This window comes from Manacus vitellinus, unplaced genomic scaffold, assembly GCF_001715985.3.
Source record: "Manacus vitellinus isolate BGI_N305 unplaced genomic scaffold, ASM171598v3 scaffold_15_pilon, whole genome shotgun sequence".
Taxonomy (NCBI): Eukaryota; Metazoa; Chordata; class Aves; order Passeriformes; family Pipridae; genus Manacus; species Manacus vitellinus.
Genome location: NW_021939122.1, coordinates 7360863 through 7379349, shown reverse-complemented (window position 1 = coordinate 7379349; position 18487 = coordinate 7360863). Strand labels below are relative to the sequence as shown.

General features: G+C 41.7%; 1 protein-coding gene across 1 annotated transcript; it reads left to right on the top strand.

Moving 5' to 3' along the window:
• The first annotated feature begins 5334 nt into the window (after nt 1-5334).
• On the top strand, nt 5335-18156 carry ANKRD22 (ankyrin repeat domain 22). Its single transcript, XM_008929824.3, has 7 exons — nt 5335-6341; nt 7281-7594; nt 13457-13648; nt 15444-15551; nt 15878-15955; nt 16820-16918; nt 17689-18156. Exons 2-7 carry the CDS (start codon nt 7574-7576, stop codon nt 17764-17766), a joined length of 576 nt encoding a protein of 191 aa, XP_008928072.1. The 5' UTR covers nt 5335-6341; nt 7281-7573; the 3' UTR covers nt 17767-18156.
• Nucleotides 18157-18487: the final 331 nt, after the last annotated feature.

The following is an 18487-nucleotide window of genomic DNA, read 5'->3' as shown; positions in this document are numbered from 1 at the left end:
TGAGGGAAGCTGCTGACCGGTCCCGGCTCCCCACCGCACTCCCGGCTCTCGGAAGTGGCTTACCAGCCCTTTTCCCGTCCTCTTCCCGCTAGGGAAACCGCTGCGGCAGAGTGTGCAGCGGGATGGGAGCCGGGAGACGGCGGAGGCACGTGGCCGGCGCGGCAGCTCCGCGTCCCGCACGCGGGAAAGGGCGAGGCCGTCTTACCGGTCTGGGCATTCCGCGTGAGCGGGCTCCGCCGCAGGACCATAAGCGCGGGCGGGGGGAGGCAGAAGCGTGCGGGGCCGCGGCCTGGGCCTCGCTTCCCTCCTCTCTTCCTCCGTCCTCCTTCCTGCCCTCTGCTGCCCGCCGGCCTTACGCCCCGCCGGGAACGCGGAGCCCCGGGCGGCCGTGCGCGGGAGCCGGCGCGGCAGCTGCTCGGCAGGTGCCGGCGGCTCGCGAGCCCGAGCCTTGCGACCGCCGCAGCCGCCCGGGGGTTACGGTGCGGGGCGAAGGAGGAGCTGCGCCGCGCCCGGGCGAGGCGGCGTGGGGCGCGTCCCGCTCTTGCGCCGCCTCGGGGTCCGGCCGCCCGCCGCGCGCTGCGAGCCCCGCGGGGGGCGAGAGAGGGAGCGGCGGCCGAAAACGCAGGGCAGATGGGGCCCGGGGGGTTGCAGCTACCTGGAGACACGTGTGTGTCCCCCCCCTGCACCTCCGGCGGTCGGCCCGGCCACGCCTGTGTGCCGGAGGATACACACACCTCACCTGGGCTCTCCTGAACTTTGCAGCGGGCTAACTGGGAGCAAACACTGTTAGCAGCCTTGCTGAGGAGGCTGTCTGTGAGCAAGGAGGAAGAGGAGAAGGGGTAAAATGAAGGAGTAGTGGTCGGTGTAGGGCTGTGGTGCCTGGGAAGAGGGATGCTGGACAGGAGAAACTTCCTCCCCTAAGGCAAAGGAGGTAGGGGGTCACAGCTTGGGTTTCTGTGGAAACTGGGCAGTGCCGTGGGCTGGCCTAGGTCTCTGATGGGAATGTCCTGCCAACACAGCAGTTACTCACGCCATGGTATGTTTGGATGACCTGCTTGTTGTCTTTCTGTTGAACTTGCTCAGCAGATGTTGATCATACTGATGTCTTTCCTGTGGCCCAAACCTGGACATGGAAGTCTTAGATGTGGTCTAAGATACTTGGTTTTGGCTCATTCTACCCCCCCAAACATGGAAAGGGCATTTCCCTTTTAGTCCTTTCGTTGTGTGCAAGGCCGTTCTGGCTGCTGGGCATCCCAGCTTTGAAGTACCACTCTTGGTGCTGGTGGCTGTGGAGTGCAGCGACAGGTCTTGGTCCTGCTTTAAGAACAGGAGGGACTGATCTGGGCAAGGAACAGCTTGTTGCTGGTTGTTAGAGGCTCCAGCCTATGCCATGGAAGGGCTTCAGTGGGGCTGTTGAGTTAATCCCATCCTGAAGCAGACATGGAAGGGACACTTACAGTGCTGCAAGGAGTTTGTCTGGGTAGCTAACAGTTTTCCAAGGTGAAGTGTGAAGAGTGGGTATTCTTATTGTTCAGATAGGAGACTGCATTTCTGATGAATGGCAATAAGAAGATAAAGTTTGGTTGTAGGAAACTTTGGTAAGTGCAGCGCCTATCTAATGAGTATTTGGAAATTGTCTTCTGTTTAAAAAACTTGTAAAACTCTGGTCAGAGGTGATGTTAGGCTGGTTTAGATGTTCAGTGTTGAAGACACTGCACATTGTGTTCTTTCCCAAGCCGTGTTGGTCACAGACCTGAATGCTTCACTGTAACCTCTTGCAGGGTGTGTCTGTGGCTGGTTCCTGTACAGCACAGGAAGATGCTCTAGGAAAGTTTGAACTTGATGTCCTGGAGTGGCCCTTGGTGGCTGTTTCCAGGCTGACTAAGCCTAATTTCAGATCTCTGTCCACACAACCAGATTTTGAGGCACTGCTAGATCCACCTTCATTCACCTCCCTAAAAGGGCAGTCCCCAGCATCTGCCCAGTACTTTCTATAGTTGGGCAGAGCTATGTGCTCTGGTTCATGAGGAATCTGAGTTCCAGCTCACAGTTAGCCCTGATTCTACAGCAAGGAAAAGGCACAACTGGTCAGGGTGGAAGGAGTTTGCGGTTGCAATTCTCCTTTTTCTCCCTCCCATTGTATGTTTTGTGCAACATCACATTGTCAGGTTCATCCTGTATGTGTTGTCTGAATGTTGAATGGTGCTGCAGGCATGTGAATGGGAGCAGAGGTGAAGGACTTTGCTGCCAGACACTTCAAAGAGGTGGACACTTCCTCTTTGGCAAGCTGGAATTCTCGGTCCTACTCCTCCTGTCTTCAGACCAGAACTGTTGTCTGTTTTTAGAAAAGTTTTGCATATTTTCCAAATCTCAACCCAGAAAATCCTCTATGTTTTTCTAGCTCTCTGTGAACAAGAAAAACAACAGAATCAATGGGGAGACCCACCTACTGATCAGATTGGAACATGAATCATTGTGAATAAGTGTCCTAACATTACCTGCAGTTGCGCCTTCAGAGTGACCAATATAATACACATCCTTCTGTCCAGTTTTATTCATGATGAAGTACAGCTCTGCTGGAATATCAAATTTACCCATTTCATCAAAGCTAAAGGGAGAAACACAAAAAGCTTGCAGATAATTCAGTCATCACAGTGTGAGTTAGTGAATGTCAGTTTTGTTCCTTGCACTCAGCAGGACCCATTGAAGGATGAGGTTGCAGGCTGTGTCTGCTTGATTTGGGGAAGTGGGCAGAGGGATGCAGCTGTACAGCCAGGCTGCCTGATGCCTTGGGCTTTCTGTGGAGGAGGTGCAAGTTTTGCCTGACAGCTGCAGCCCTTGGGGAACTGAATTTAATCAATGCTTTCACCAGCATGAGTTACAAGAATTATTTTTCTCCCAGTTAACATCAATTGTGGTAGATCAGATTTCTCAACAGAGCTGATCAGTCTCCTTTCTGTATTTGGGACATGGTAATGGTCAAGGCTACAGATGCCTCCCAGTTTCGGAAGCCTGTTCCCAAAGAAACCAGCATGGTATATGGACAGAGGTGATCTGGGTACTTCCAGCTTTGCTTCTGTATGTGCTGATTCCAAAAGAGCCCATCCAGATCATGTAGTCCTTCTTATGAGCCCCCTGACATACCCAGCATTGACTGTATCTGTGGAAAAGAGTTGGTCTAGTCTTCTTAGATGTTGCATGTCCCACTTGGAAGTCAGATTATATGGAAAACAGCAGTGTTTTCATATAGTTCAAAAGGTATTTTTTTTGTAGAACCAGAAGGGGAAAGGTTCTGCATTTTGATAGTAATCACCTAATCTTGCTAGTTCCCTGAATGTTGCTTTCTTCAGTAATTCTTTTTCCATAGAGTACCTGAACTACCAGAACTCTTTCTGACAGGGCTTAAGGGTCTTGTGTTTTAAAGACCAGGTGTCTCCTTGGCTGTTTCCCATCCAGACATCATAGCCAGCGTCTGCAAGAATGAAGCCTAGGCTGTTGACAGGCAGGTTAGAAATCCAGTTAATAGAATCTGCTAGAACACCATGGTGTAGCAAAAGTGCAGGCTTTTCCCCTAAAACAGAAGAGGTTTTCTTAGGCTGTAGTAGTAGCTAATGTGTAGTTAAAACTGGGGTGCAGAATCTGGTTTTGCAGGAGTTTTTTAACCCATGTACAGAATTTAGACCACGTTCTAGGCTGAATGCCTAGGTGCCTTTGCTGAGATGGAAAGGTATGGAACATGCCATTGCGTGTGCAAAGGGGAAAGATGGGGAACCCATGTAAGAGTTGTCTCTCAGACCTTCCTTATGTCCTACAACTGTCATACCTGCATTTTGGCAGTTCCTTCCAGCAGGAATTCTGAAAACACCGAGAATGTATCCATCCTCTGTTGTAACTTCATGTTCCTTGCTGGGGTATCCATGATACCTGATAATTTTACTCTGTGGAAAGCCAAAGGACAGTTTATTATACATTTACAGTGTAGATATTGGTGTAGAAGGTGTTTAGAGGCTGCTTCTGTCCAGGAACATGAACATAACCAAGAATATGCCAGTAAGATAAATGTGATAACATATTGCTAGCTTTTCTCTACTGCTGTGTGTTATACTGGTAGAAGGGTACACCAAAAGGGATTCCTGCAGGGAAAAAACCCCCCAAACTACATCTCTCTCTTTCATGGATGATCCAAGATATGCCATGCCTTAACCACGGAGGCCAGAGGATGCAAACAGCAGTGAGAGTAGTTGGGGTGTGTTTCTGTGATGTGGTTTGTGTACACTACATTGTGCTGTATGATTCAAATTGTAGTAATTGCTGTAGCATTGGTACTCAAGCACTACACAGACTTACAAGAGTAGCAGAATGCAGTAAGGTGTTCTTCAGACTTGCTTAGATGGTAGCTGTCTGGTGTTTGACCTCCTATTGTGGGACAAAAAAGAACTGTACTGAGTGACTAACCTTTTGGGAGATATTTTGTCATGTTTTGCAAGGCTGATATAGGTTGTATCTTTCTAGAGAGTAACCATGCATCAGTATCTCTATCTTCATGAGGGAGGGACTTCTCAATTATTTTTATTTTTTATTAAATCTATCATATCCCTTGAGTCACTAGAACATTTGGATTAAACCACAATTTGGATATATCCTTAGTATTGATATCCAAACTCACTGTAGTCCACTTTGTAGGAGAATACTCCAATTTTTCTGTCAGTAGAATAGAAATCCTTCCACCTGTGTGCTCTGGAAGCTCAGTTTTATAGTAGATATTCCACTGCTTTCTGCAGTTTCGTTCAGTTCAAGCAAAAGTAAAACACATTCCTCTATTTCTGCATGTGGAGCATTGTTTAGGAACAAAACTGGAAAGTTCAGCATAGGTCACAGTTTGATTTTGTACTAAAGGTAAGGCAGTAGGGTAGCTAAATTGTTAACATTTTTAGGGTATGTTTTTTCTGTGTATTGAATAGTCACCTGACTAAGCTGGCATGTTTTAAGCCTTTTATCTGAATGTTTTCTAAATTAGATATAATGCACCAATTAACTCTAAGGCTTGGCAAACACTGTCTCCTTAATTTCAATGGCCAAGTCTTGACTGTTGGAGCCTGGAACAGTAATCTAGTCTTTTTATGCAATGAAACAGTGCCAAACAGTGGCATTTACCATGGCAAACTGGAATTAACTGAAATATTTAAAAAAAAAAAAATAGAGGAAGGTATCTGAAAGATACATTGAAAATGCCATTTCTGGAGACTTTTGATATTTAATGAAAATAACCTTAAAACTTTTAGAAATACATCAGAGTACTCTTGAGAGGATCATAACGTTTTTTTTTCTCATGCACTGTAAATGGGACAGAAAGGCACCGGGTCATTTAATGTGCTTACCAGATGTTAGAATTGCCAGGTTAACTTACAAGGAAAACTTAAATGGATTCGGAGCTATAATAGCAAAATGTTCAATTTATGTACACGTTTTCAATGCTGAGATTTTCATGCATCCACAGTGATATCCCAAGGGAAGAAAATCCAAGTAGAACAAAATTAAACTATCAGTTATTCCTTTTTCCCATTTCCATGGGTCAAAGACTTCTTCCTCTTCTCCTTTAGCAAGCATGCACTTTGATGCATAACATCAGGCTTGCAGCTCTGAAAGGATGCAGGCTGGCTGCTCTGACAAGCGACTGCACAGAATCAAGACAGCACATCTTTATGGAGACAGGCAGCAGAGGAAGGGACCACGGGCATATATGTACATGTTTCCTACATGCTGAGTAGGTGACAGTCTGCCCATGTACTGAATCTTGGCACCTTTTGGACAAAAAAGAAATATTCAACAACAACAACAACGAAAATCAACATTTTCAGGATTCTAATGTAATTATAAGCATGGCAAAGAACACTAAAGCATATGTGTAACAGAAGTGAACCTGTGACTATATAGCTTTGCTTGAGTCTCATGCCTCATCATGGTTGAGCTGCTTATCTGTTCTGCAACTGAAGCTCTAACCAAAGTGCTTTTCAAGAGGACCTGAGATGTGATGCTGGATTAAATATAATTTACAGTCTCTTGGGAGAAATGTTGCCTGAAGCTATTACTCTGATTTGTAGAGGATGGTCTTTTTTTTTTTTGTTAGTTTGTTTGTTGTTTCTTTAAAATAGTTTTCTAGATTACTATACATTTGTTTATTTGTATTAGGAAAGGATTAATTAAATTACTAAATTGTTATATGTAACTTCATAGTGATTTGACGAGTCTTTCAACAAGTTGTAGTTGAGAAATTTCAACAACCTGGCCAGCTGATGCAGGAAGATGTGAATTCCTTAGGAGCTGGATGTGAAGAAGTACGGGTGAGGAATACCTTTTCACCTTTGAGGTGTTACTCACTCCTCCATGTTGTTAGTCCTACAGAATTTTCACCACGTGCTGAAAGAGCAATCTATTGTGAGGATCCTAGTGAGTTTGTCACAGGTAGATGTCTGTTTCTGTTACATGTCAATGTAATTCTCTTCAGATAAACAGCCACTAAAACTGGTGTCAGCAAACAAACACTACAGCCATGGTGCTATACTAGTACTTTAACTGGAGAAGGATAGAGATAGTGTAAGTAATTTTATATGGTCCTCCACCTCATTGGAGAATAAATATGAAGTTATGTGGAAATTAAAGTTCTCAAATGTAAGGTAAAGGGCTTGGATTTAAGATGCATACTTACATGCATATGTTTTAAAACTCATTTTAAAATTTGCTTGAAATACAGGAAACATGAATTTAAAATATAAAGGGAAAAGATATTTTGAGGTGAGTGCAGACACTCGAAATACACATGCCCTACTCAGAAAGCCTGAGTGTAGTACAGCATCTTATCATCAGAGCCATCAACAATAATTCTCTTCTGAATTAACATATAAAATTATCAGGTTAAACATGAATCATATTCATTGTTTGGGCTGGGCTAGGAAGAGAAGACTGAGCAAAAAGTGATGAAAGCAGATGGCCTGTTTAATTAGAGACTGAGGATAATTATACTGGGAGGTCTCATTAAAGGCGTGGGATTTAGTTGCTTCCCTTTTCCTGACAGGAGTCTTGAGACGTTCTTGCAGAGCATTGGGAATATGTTTTAGTCAGAAGTAGCTTGTGTGGCACACTAGCTACCATTTGTAGTTACTTATTTTAAGTTTTAGATTTCATGCTTTTTATTCTATTCTCCATTTCTTCACTCGTGAAACTTTCTTCCTCTCTCTCTCCCTCCTCCTCTCCTCGACCTGTTTTGCTGCTTTCCTTTTTAGGCAACTGAAGGATGTTATTGCAAAAATGACAAAGGAAAAAGCTTCTGTGTTGTAACTTGTTCTGTCAGTCTTCTGCAAGCTGCTGTTCTCACGTTTACCTCCCTGGGTTGGGTTTCTGAAGACAATTGTTTTATTCTACCAAGTAGAACGCACTGAATGGAAATGTAGCATAAGAAAGTGTGATACTTTTAAGTTAAATATTAACCAGATTCAAACAAACTCGAGAGCATTTCAAGTGTGGTTAACTTGTTGGGCGGTTGAAGAAGAACGAACTCAAGCAGTGAAGAACAGGCATGGGGATACTCTACTCAGAGGTACGTGACTATTTTTTGCACAGTAACTGAAGCTGTTGAAGGTGTGGATATTCACTGGGTTTGGTTTGTTCCCTTCGCTGTCCCCCATACACAGGCTTATACAGATCTGGAACATTTTTCCCTTTGGAAATGTTTTTCTTTGCCTGTTGCGAGTTGTCAGAAGTATTTTTTGTAGGAGCAAAGGAAATGCAATAACCAGTGTAATTATTGTGACTTCACGAAGTATGTGTTCAACATTTTTTGGTGTTCTGTGTTGAGATCAGAATGATTTGGAATGTGGTGCAAGCAACAGACAACTTTTCAAAATCAGACAACCCCTTGGCTTACATTGAATATAGATAATAAAGCTAATGCCTAAGAAAATATTCCCCTCCCTGCAAACTTGTTTTAGGAAGGAATTTCTTTTTTCTTTGGACTTATCTTTATGGTTTTGTTCACGGGCCATGCTTCATTTAGTATTTTCCTAGACTTTAACATAAATGATACCTAAACATATTGTTTTATAAACTTTCCATTTGTACACATGGGAACAAATAAGGATTTTGGTCCTTTTTGACTATGAATAGAGTGTGTTGCACTGCTATTTCTTTTTCTGGAGATAGCATCACATAGCTGTTCCTTTAAAAGGGTACATTTCTTTGCTGAAAGACACTCTTTTATATTTAAAAAGCTATTCAATGAAATCAAGTATCTTCTCCTCTTTCAGTATTACAAGGACCTTGAATCTGTGCATTCATAAGGTGATTGGTGAATAGACTGTAGCTTATTCTGAAACGATTTTTTGCCTCTCTCCAGGTCTACTCTTCTGAGATAGTATTGCACAGGAAACCAGTATCATCTAACTTAATTAAATGGGTGTTTAAAGAATGTTCAAATGCTGTCCATATTTTCCATGCTTATTAGTCAATATTCTCATATACATTAGCTTTCTTCCTTTAAAAATTTTGAGATACAGTTTTCTAGGTAAAGTATGGTTCATTTCTACAGGACAGAAATCTAGAGAAATAAAAATAAGACAGTGTAAGTTGCCTTTTCTGAGAAGTATGCATTGGATATTAGGGCATTCCTCAGCATCCTAAACATGATTTAGACTTCCCTTTTAGTTCATACTGTGCCTTTGAATTAATTTAATACACAGGAAGAGGCTGTGAATTGGTTCAGAATATTTTGACATTGCAACGTATCTCCTTTTTGTCTAAACAACTGCAAAGTGTTGATGTAATTTAGGCAATCCCTGGCTGTTCTCAAAGGAGGAAGCAATTATAAACCAAAATTGCTCTCCTAGTTGCATGACAGGCTTTACCTTCACCTCCTCTCTACTGGCTGAATGCTTTGTCCTTCATACTGTGCCTTTAACCTTTATTTCATGTGTGGTAGAACTTGCTAAATAGCTTGAGGTTTATCACTAGCTCAGCAAAACTAAGCAGAGAGAGATACAAGAAACCCTGAAAACAAGAAGACAAATTCAGATGTGGCCGTTCATCTGGATATGAGTAAATTACCAATCACATGTCCCACAATTAATTAAAAATAAAAAAATAAAAAAAAAATCAAAGAATCTGTTCTGCAATTGAATTTCCCGACAGTGAAAGTTTTTTTGCTACTCTTGCACTCCTTATCTGGTTATCATGTATTGAGTGATCTCAGCCATGAAAACTCTTGTCTCTCCTATGAGTACTTCTCACCTTTCCTGAAGCCTTAAGTAGATACTGAACAATTAAATCCTGGTCTGAAGGGCTTGCAGAAGTATTGTAGAAAAAGAGATTTTAAGCACTCAATCATTGGCATATATAATCTTCAAACTCCACCCTCCAGTGTCTGTTCTTTGCTTTTTTCAGTCGGGCAGGCTGTGCTCTGGTTCATGGTTAGCCCTGATGCTATGGCAGGGAAAAGGCACAACTGGTTGGGGTGGAAGGAGTTTGCTGTTGTGATTCTCTGTTTTCCCTCCCTTCCATCGTGTGTTTTGTGCAGCATTGTGCTGTCAGGCTCATCTTTTGTATCTTGTCTGAATGTTGAGTGGTGCTGCAGATGTGTGATTAGGAGCAGAGAAGGGCTTTGCTGCCAGACACTTCAAAGAGGTGCTCTCTTCCTCTTTGCCTAAACTGGAAATCTTGGTCCTGCTCCCCCTCCCTTCACACCTGAGCTCATGTTTTTATTGGGTGCAATGTTTGTTGTGCCTGTGCCAGGTCTGCCCTGCTACGTTATGGAGGTGGGCCAGGTCTTTTGTGAGTTCTCTGGGGCAGTCAGGACACGGGAATTTATAAATAATGTGGTGTAGGCAAGAGTAGCCACTCTTGGACTGCAAACCTCTCCAGAAGTTTTGAACTCAGTTCCCACTGATACTTTCTTCAGAGTTTTTTGTTGTGGGAGCACTGGCCCTTGTTTCTCACACATACCTAAAGGAGACGTCATAGACATTATATCTGTGCTCCAGTTGCCAGTGCATCTCTAAGAAGGGAAGCTGCAGGGGCTCCTGGCTTTCCTCCACTGCCATCAGATTTCTGCTCTCATACTCCTGCTCTACTCCACACCTGAGCCCAAGTCTGAGGTGTGAACTCTGGATTCTTTGGACATGGCTTCCACCTTGCATGTGAAGCCCAGTTATTCTGAGTACGTATCCCATAGGTTTATTCCCCCCTTGTGTATGATGGGTGGATAACAATAACATGAAAATCTGAAGCTGGTTGTTAAGCTGTATCACTGCTGAGGCAGTCTTCTAACACTGTAGATAATTGAGTGAGGTTTTGCAGTCTTTTATCCTCCAAGCTTTTCTGTAGACTTAAAGAAAATATGTTTTCTTGGGTTTTGGATAGAATCTACTGCTTGTACCTAACATTGTTCTAACTCCATAATTGGCCTCCCTGCTGATCTTCCAGATAGATGCCATCTAACTGTCTGTAAGAAACTCTATTAGTCTTGTAAGCAAAGTTTGGAGAATTGTTTAAAACAGTCTTAAGCACAGTTAGTCCTCCTTTAGAAAGGACTGCCAGAGAGGCAACCCAAAAAAGTGAGAGATGGAAGAGTGATTTGTGGCAGAGACTTCACAAACACAGAAATCCTGGCACGTGCTCAAGCCTGGAGCCAGTAAGGTTTTGTGTCCATTCTACTGCTACTGAAAGCCTGTTTTGTTATTTTACTCTGCAGATTAATAGAAATCTCTTTATAATTTTCATGCTAAATTTCTTGGCCAGATATACCACCTTTTTTACCTTGTTCCTTGAAACCAATTAACACTTACCCTTTAATTTATTTTGGAACACCTACAACCTTGTCTGTACCTGGCCCAGCTAAGCAAATCAATCTTTCTTCAGGCTCTTCATATTCCTCAATTGTAGAGATGTTTCATGATCCTGCCATAGTCTAATCTCATTTTTGGACACAAGTGAAAAGAACTGTATTCACTATCCCAGTTAAGTGCCTTCTATAACAACTCTCTTCTCTTTCTGTGAGAGAGACTCTCTAATACAGCATTTGCCACTGGTTGCTGTTACTGTTGCCTTTATTAGACAGGTGACTGATTGCCACTTATTTGAAATTTATTACAAGTTTATTACAATAATGCTGATTTGTGTTCTTTCCTAACACATTTTCTGAATCTCTATTGTTATTGATATCAATATAATGAATTTATAGTTGTCTGTATTGCTTTGTTCCCTTACTTAAATATTCTGCTACTATGTTTGTCCTTCCAGTCATGGAGTTGTGTTTGCCAGTTTGGGAGGTATACTATGAGTTTGATCCATGGGACTTTTCCATTTTTTTTGACTAAAAGAGGCATTTTCTAGAATATAAACCAGCAGAGTGGGCCTCAAAAAAATCCCATAAAACCAGGAAAAAAGTTTGACTATTTTTTTTCTTTAAACACGAACAGAACATATTAGTGCAGGAGAGAATAATTTCTACAAAGAACCACCACTGCAGTGGAATAGCAATAAGTAAAAAAATACTTCAAGTACATCAATTACCTATGTATTAGCTGTAGGAATGGATGAGAATTGCTTCCTTACATTCTCTGTGCCCTGGATGTTTTCTGAGAACAGCTGGTTTCGGTAGGTAAAATAGCATGAGTCATATGTGCTGGTCTCTGTGCATGACTTCAGTCCTAAATAATGTGGTCTCCTAGGGAGTGGTATGTGCTCCATCATTATTCATGGCTCTAGAACTGAGTTCAACAGTAGTGTAAGGTTTAGAAAAAGATCCCATGGGTCAGTGAGAGTATCAGTCAGAAATGCCTTGGGTTTAATGGCCTAGCAAGTACAGAAAGAAAAGCAAAAAAGCATGTCATTTGCTGACATGAGCTGCTGAACTAGCAAGTATCATTCTAGGAAAGAATAAGACTGTATGGTAAATGACTGCAATTTGATCAGGTGTTCAACCAAGCAGCAAATCTTTTGCATCTTTAAATAAGCAAAGCAATACCTAAAAGCAAAAATAGAAGGGAAATCAGAGGTGCAGACAGACTCCACTTACCTTCTTTTTCCTGGACCTGAAGATACAGTACTAGACACTGACATGACAGAAAACTGATCGTTTAGATGGCACCTACATGCTGGTCACACCAAAAGAGGTTTAAAGGAGGGGTTTCTCCTCAAAACCATTAAAACAGTTCTGATTCTGGTGGAGTGCAAAATAGCAAATGGTATGTGTAGGCTTTTATAAGAATACAGACAGATGTGCAAATTTACAATATTGCAGGTATTTTCTGTTGATATTTATCTGAAATAATAAAAACAAAACAAGAAGTGGTGCAAGGTCTGGTAAACATGTAAATATTTTCTTAGGAAACAAATCACTTTCTTATGCAGCTGTCCAGAAGCAGTAATGATGCTGGAGGTAAACTTGTGTTGTAGATCAAAGTTTGCTGAAGTGAAAGTATAAATAAGAAGAATAATTTTAATATGGGGGGAGAGTATGAGAGGAGGGAAGTAACTGCAGGCAGAGTGAGGAAACAGCTTGGAGTTCAGGGCCATGTAGTGTATTTAGGATTTGAAAAAAGGAAAATGGAAAGGAAAAACTGCAGACAGTATTTAAAGAAAATTACTATTTTGTAAAATGTTGAATAAAATCCTCAGTATCAAAGACAGAAAAAAAGAAAATTGTTCTCTTTTTGACTGGAGAACTCAAATACTACCAACCTGCTACTTTCTGCCTGTATTAGGCTGTTAGAAACTTGTATTACTCTTGCCATTCTCAGCCTCTCCTTAGTCTGAATTCGTGCTGCTGGAGAGGGAAGGAATTGCAATTTAGGTCAAGGATGTGTAGAAATACTAAGCAAAATTTGAGCAGCAAGCAATTCTCCAAAGCCAATCAGGGTCTGAGTTGTGGGCATAAAGACATATAATTTTTAGGTAAAAGTTTAGCTTGAAGCTTGAAAAGAAACATTGGGGGGGTTGTTTTCTCAACTTTCACCTGAAGTGTTGTTCTGTTCTGAGAACTGATGAGTCAGGAGTGGTACCTTCTGTTCAGAAGTGCTCAGACAAAGGCAAAGCCTGTTGTAAACTCAGAGAGAACTTGGACTTGTCTTTGCTTGCTGCTTAATACAGTGACCAGCTCCTATGAGATTGGACGCCGTTTTTTTTTTAAAGGCTGCAAATAAACCGGATTTATTTCTTGAATTATAGAAATAACATCCAAAATTAACAGAAAACTCATTCCACTGTGCAAAGGCTGTGACTTCTGGGGCTGAGGGCTGAGAGCTGCTGTGTGGCAGCTGCAGGAGTGTCTCCTACCACCATCTTCTGGAAGTCACCAAGAACTACAACCTTTGTCAATTATTTTGGGATGTGCAAGTAGTAAGTCAGAATAGGAAGTATGGATGTCTTAATGAAACATACACTGATGAATATTATCTTCTCCCTTCAGCCCATTTGTCAGGCAGCTTATAACAACGATTTCAATAAAGTTCAGTTCCTTTTGGAGCGCAACTGCAACTATCTGAATATCCAGGACAGCTTCAGTGGAGACACCCCCTTAATTTGTGCATGTAAAAAGGGAAACAACAGGATAGTTAGCTATCTTCTAAGAAGACATGCTGATGTCAACCTCAAAAATAAGGTAAGTGGACACTGACTCCTTTGCAATGACTGTTCTTTCAGATTCTTGGAGTGCCAGTGGGCACACTGGCAAGCACAGCCAAAACTGATGTTTGTTTCCTACTGAGGCATAACTATAACCCCTAAATTGTAATTCAATAAACCTATATGTTTCTGTTTGTCTCCTAATGTCTTTTCCTAACTTGTTAATGCACACAAGATAATAAACATTGCAAACCTGAATTTTTCTCAGTGTTCATGTTCCCCATTAGGTAACACTGCATGCCATCCCCAGTCCCCAGTGGATTCTGACTGCTTACCCATGCAGCACTCCACATTCACTTTGCCCTCCACCTTGTGTCTGTCTCTTCTGTAGTTTTTTTCCTCTGCTTTTTTCTTCACCCTGGTTAAAAGGAAGGTCTGAACAAGAACCTGTTGACCTTTCACAAATATGTCCCCGAAGAGAGACTGACTCTATAAAAACCTTCCTTACTTCCTTGCCAGACCCGCAGCTTGTCATAGTACAGAGCAGTAGCATCCTAGGGGGCAAGAAGAGAAACCTTCTCTGTCTTCCTGCCCTGTTCCCTAATTTAGGAAACCAACCTTCCTTGCTGTTGTTGTTTAACCCCAGCCAACAACTAAGTACCATGCCTAATGTGATGAGAAAGTGTGGTTTTGTGATAAATTTTCTAGTAGGTTACAAATAAAAAGTGGCTGAAAGATGTGTGTTCTGGCTTCATTAGTAATTTATTCTTATGATGTCAAGGGTGCTAAAAAGGAAAAACAGCACAGCATTGTCAATTGTATTATATCAAGGCAACGTTTATCAAGTTCCTACACATTTGTGGGCTATCTCACATATCTGCTTTCCAGTGCATTTTTTCATTTCATAGAAGGGCAGCAAATGTTCATGAGGCCAGTGGAATATTCTATCCCACCTATTCTTCTTAATGCAGAAAGCTGTCCATCTTACCTCGAAGTCCCTTTTAAAGGGTTCAGTGTTTTGCATTAAGATAGTTTAAATGTCATTGGTAGCCATTTGCTAGCCATGCCTGGCATTCTTAAATGCCTCCCTGCTTCACCTTCATAGATGGAATAAGGCCCTTAGGCACAGAGCTTAACTGTGGTGCTCAAGACTGAGAATGAGGAACAGCAGGTGGCACAGAAGGGCTTATCTGCTTACTTTGGGCCCCTGTGTAACATAACCTAGTTTTTCAAATTCCAGTTTGACAATCTGGGAGAAGCTTAACACTTTAGCATGAAACTTTGTAGCCCTGCCCGTTAGTTGCTTTGGTACATTCAGTATTCAAAGTTTCTTTAAACTCTCTTCTCACTAGGAATTTGTGGTGGTTATTGCTACTTGCCTGTGTTTCTCAGATGTCCCAAAGGAGATGTCCTAAAGTCTCATATGTCCTTGCTTCAGTAACCAGCACCTCCATAAGAAGAGGAGCTGTGGGGATTCTTCCTGCTGATTTAACTTGATGGGTGGTGATAGTACCCACGAGATGTCCACTCTGTGTTTTCAGTCTCTGCAGCCATGTCTAGGTGTGCAGACATACACATGGAATCCTTTGGATCCCACATCCTCCTTGCACGTGTAGTCCAATTTCCATGCCCCTATATGTGTTAAATATGCTTCTACTTGAAGGAAGCAAAATGCAAAATGTGTCCCTTTCTGCTTGGAAATCAGAGGAATATTTCCAGTAGATAGTCTAAAAGAAAGCTTGTGAAATCTAAAATGGTCTACTCTTGTCGATATTAAACAAATAAAGTCAGATCACTGAATCTGGTGCTAATCAGAGTTATTCTGTGTTTAGAAGGACCGCACTTGCCTGCATTATGCTGTGAGAAAACGGTTTACCTTCCTTGACTATGTGCTCATCATAATCCTCATGCCAGTTATGCTTATTGGATATCTTCTCATGGTGAGTCTGAATGAAAGCAGGAAAAACACTGTATCTTTCCCTTTCCCTTTATGACATTTTTCATGGCAGTATTTCAGGCTAGGAACCTGTATAGTACACAGGACTGCTTTCTTAAAGCAGGGACTAGATGAATACAACAGAAGAAACAGGAATTTTGCTGTGAATATAGCTGGTGTAGGAACAGAATTGCAGCACTGCATCAGCCTGGTATTTGCAGAAGACACTCTTCTTTTTGGAAAAAACCCACAGTATTTAGCCCAAATTTACTTAGCACTATATATAGATGAACTGTCTTACTGTGTTACTCTTTCTCTTGCACCAAACAGGTCTCAAAGACTAAACAGAATGAAAACCTGATCAAGATGTTGCTCAGAGCTGGAGCTGATGTGAATGCTATAGACTCTGTAAGTGGATTTATAAAAATGCAAATGTGGTTTGCATGCATGCAACAACTCTAAAACCAGACTTCAGAATCTTCTAGCAACATAGGCCTGCTATAGAATGGGATCAGGGACTGAACTGAGTGTGACGTACCAGGAAAATTCAGTGTTTCCCCTTGATGTTTAGGCAACAGTTTTTTAATATGCTAATGTACACAGAAATAATCCCCACTGATCAACTAATTATTTTTTTTGAACAATGCCTGCATAAGAGAATCTAGGTAAGCTGGGCTGAAATACTTATGTGTGTGTCATACCCAATCCTATAAAGATTCTACTGACATAAGGGTCTCAGTTTATCAGCATTTATGAGTTCTTGAACTGGAGCATATTTTTAGGCAAAAATCATGCCACAGGGCTAAATCCTGTGTCTACTCTTGGTCGTCAGAGTGTGCTGATCTGCCATAGGCAGAGTCCTGTATCCACTAACCTACTTGGGTGTGGTAAAGACCTCCTCTACTCTAAGATAGAAAAGAATACCCAATTTTATCAGCAACCAAATTCTAAAATGCTGAAGTGCAAGCAAATAGTATTGTTGGGATCAATATCCTGGAATCCTCTGAAATTAGTAAAGAACTACTGGCTTCCTGCTGAAGGTATCAGACCTGTTTTAGCAGCTACTTTCCATGGAAGGAATGATTTTTATTTGTTGGTCCTGTTGCTCTTATGATAATGTATTTGTTTTACTGTGTAGTGTGTTGTGGTAGAAACTGATATGTGTGTTTTGCATCCATCTGTTGAGGGAAACTGATAAGGCTACAAGTACTTGCTTAAGGTCTACTACAGAATTCATAGAACTAAAATTCATCTGCTTCTGTATCCCTTCAGTCTAGTAGCACAGCCCTTCACTATGCTTGTGAAATGAAAAATCAGGAAGTCATTCCTCTACTGCTTGAAGCTCATGCAGACACTTCTGTAAAGAATCAGGTAAGAAGGTGAAATTGGTAACTGTATTTCCTTATCATGAGGGTGAATCAGTATGCTGGAAGTCTTAGCTGGTGTGCAGCAGTTTAAAGAAAAGGGTGCTCAGCTTCCTGGCAGTGGAGTTGTTTCCTGTTTGGTATAAAACGTTTGATCCATTGCTTTTGTTGGCAAGAGCAACTTTGAAGTACAAATCCTTCACTGATGGCTTTCTACCAGTAAACACTGCCCTTATGTCCCCTGGTTTGGCACATCTCATCTGTCTTTACAGTACCTCTTCTTAACTCAGAGGTGCTCTACAGTTCTGTTCCCTAAGGAGCAGGCTACAGGGGAGTGGTAAGAGCCTTCTTTGGTGCTTTTCATGCTGTTGTACACCATTATTCTGCGAGAGGCTAAGTCAAGCTGCTCCTGTCACCAGAATAGCTCAAATGTTGCCCAAATCAATACTGACCTGGGAGTATCTGCATTACTGAGTTGAGGTGAGCAGTGTATTACCCATGTTGCTCTTGAATCCAGATCTTAGCTGTGCTAAGATTTAAAGCTGTGCTAATATCCAAAATTGACTTTTGGATATTAGTCCCAGGAAACAGTGGAATGGCTGTCTGTCTTCAAAGTAGTATTAGATCCAGCATGTTCTGAAACCTTTGTTTTAGAGCATGGATGTGACAGGGGAACTTACACAGGAGACCACTGCATCTGGGTGACAAGTTCAGGAAAGCTCCTTGTACTTGATCGATATCTATGATATTGCAATGTGTTTCATCTGTTTCTTTCAGGATGGGGAGACTCCCTTAGATATAGCAAGAAGACTGCAGTTCCACAACATTGAAAGCATGCTAAGAAAAGCTTCCTAGTCATCAAGGACTCTCAAACATGCAGAAAATTACCTCATCTGACAATGCATCTTGCATAACAGCAAATGTCCAACAGAGGGTGAAGGCTGTTACTTGATAAAAACTTGGTCCACATCCACCCATTCCTTGCTGTAGACTTTGACAACTTTGTGTGAGACTTGTCAGTACCCCCAAGGCCATGTGTGGGGTGAAAGGAGTTAATTTGATTTTACTGAGCCATGAATGATTGCAATAGTGGTCAAAATATTGCCCTTCCCATCTGCTTCATCAGTCTTATTACTTGACTTCTGCAGTCTGTGGATTTTGAAAGCTAGCTATAAAATATCTGGAAGCCCAAATATTGCATATGGTTGGCAGCCAATGCAAAAATAAAATATCCTTTAGAGTGCACATTACTTGTTCTATAGGGGAACTAAACAATATGCTACAGCAGTTGTACAAAGTCTGGTACCCTTCCTCTTAGTATTTCTCTTCCCACAATGGGAGTGACTGGGAAAATAGGTCTCTCAACTGAGCACTTTTTCCTTCCATCCTTCCTACAGACACCTTAATTCTCACTATGTTGCTACAAGGGTAGGATTATCTTCTCTCTTTTTTTTTTTTCATATAAGACACAGCAAAAAGGGATTCAATGGCTTGCTGGAGACCATAAAGAAAGCAAATTCCCAGATCACTTTAATGCATTAAGAAATAATAATGAAAATATGTTTGGCATCGTAGA

Excerpts from the sequence above, each read along its gene's own strand:
- ANKRD22 (XM_008929824.3), top strand. The coding sequence starts at position 7,574 with ATGGGGATACTCTACTCAGAG. Across the intron at positions 13,649-15,443 it reads ATGTCAACCTCAAAAATAAG|AAGGACCGCACTTGCCTGCA; the intron begins GTAAGTGGACAC and ends TTCTGTGTTTAG. Across the intron at positions 15,552-15,877 it reads TTATTGGATATCTTCTCATG|GTCTCAAAGACTAAACAGAA; the intron begins GTGAGTCTGAAT and ends TGCACCAAACAG.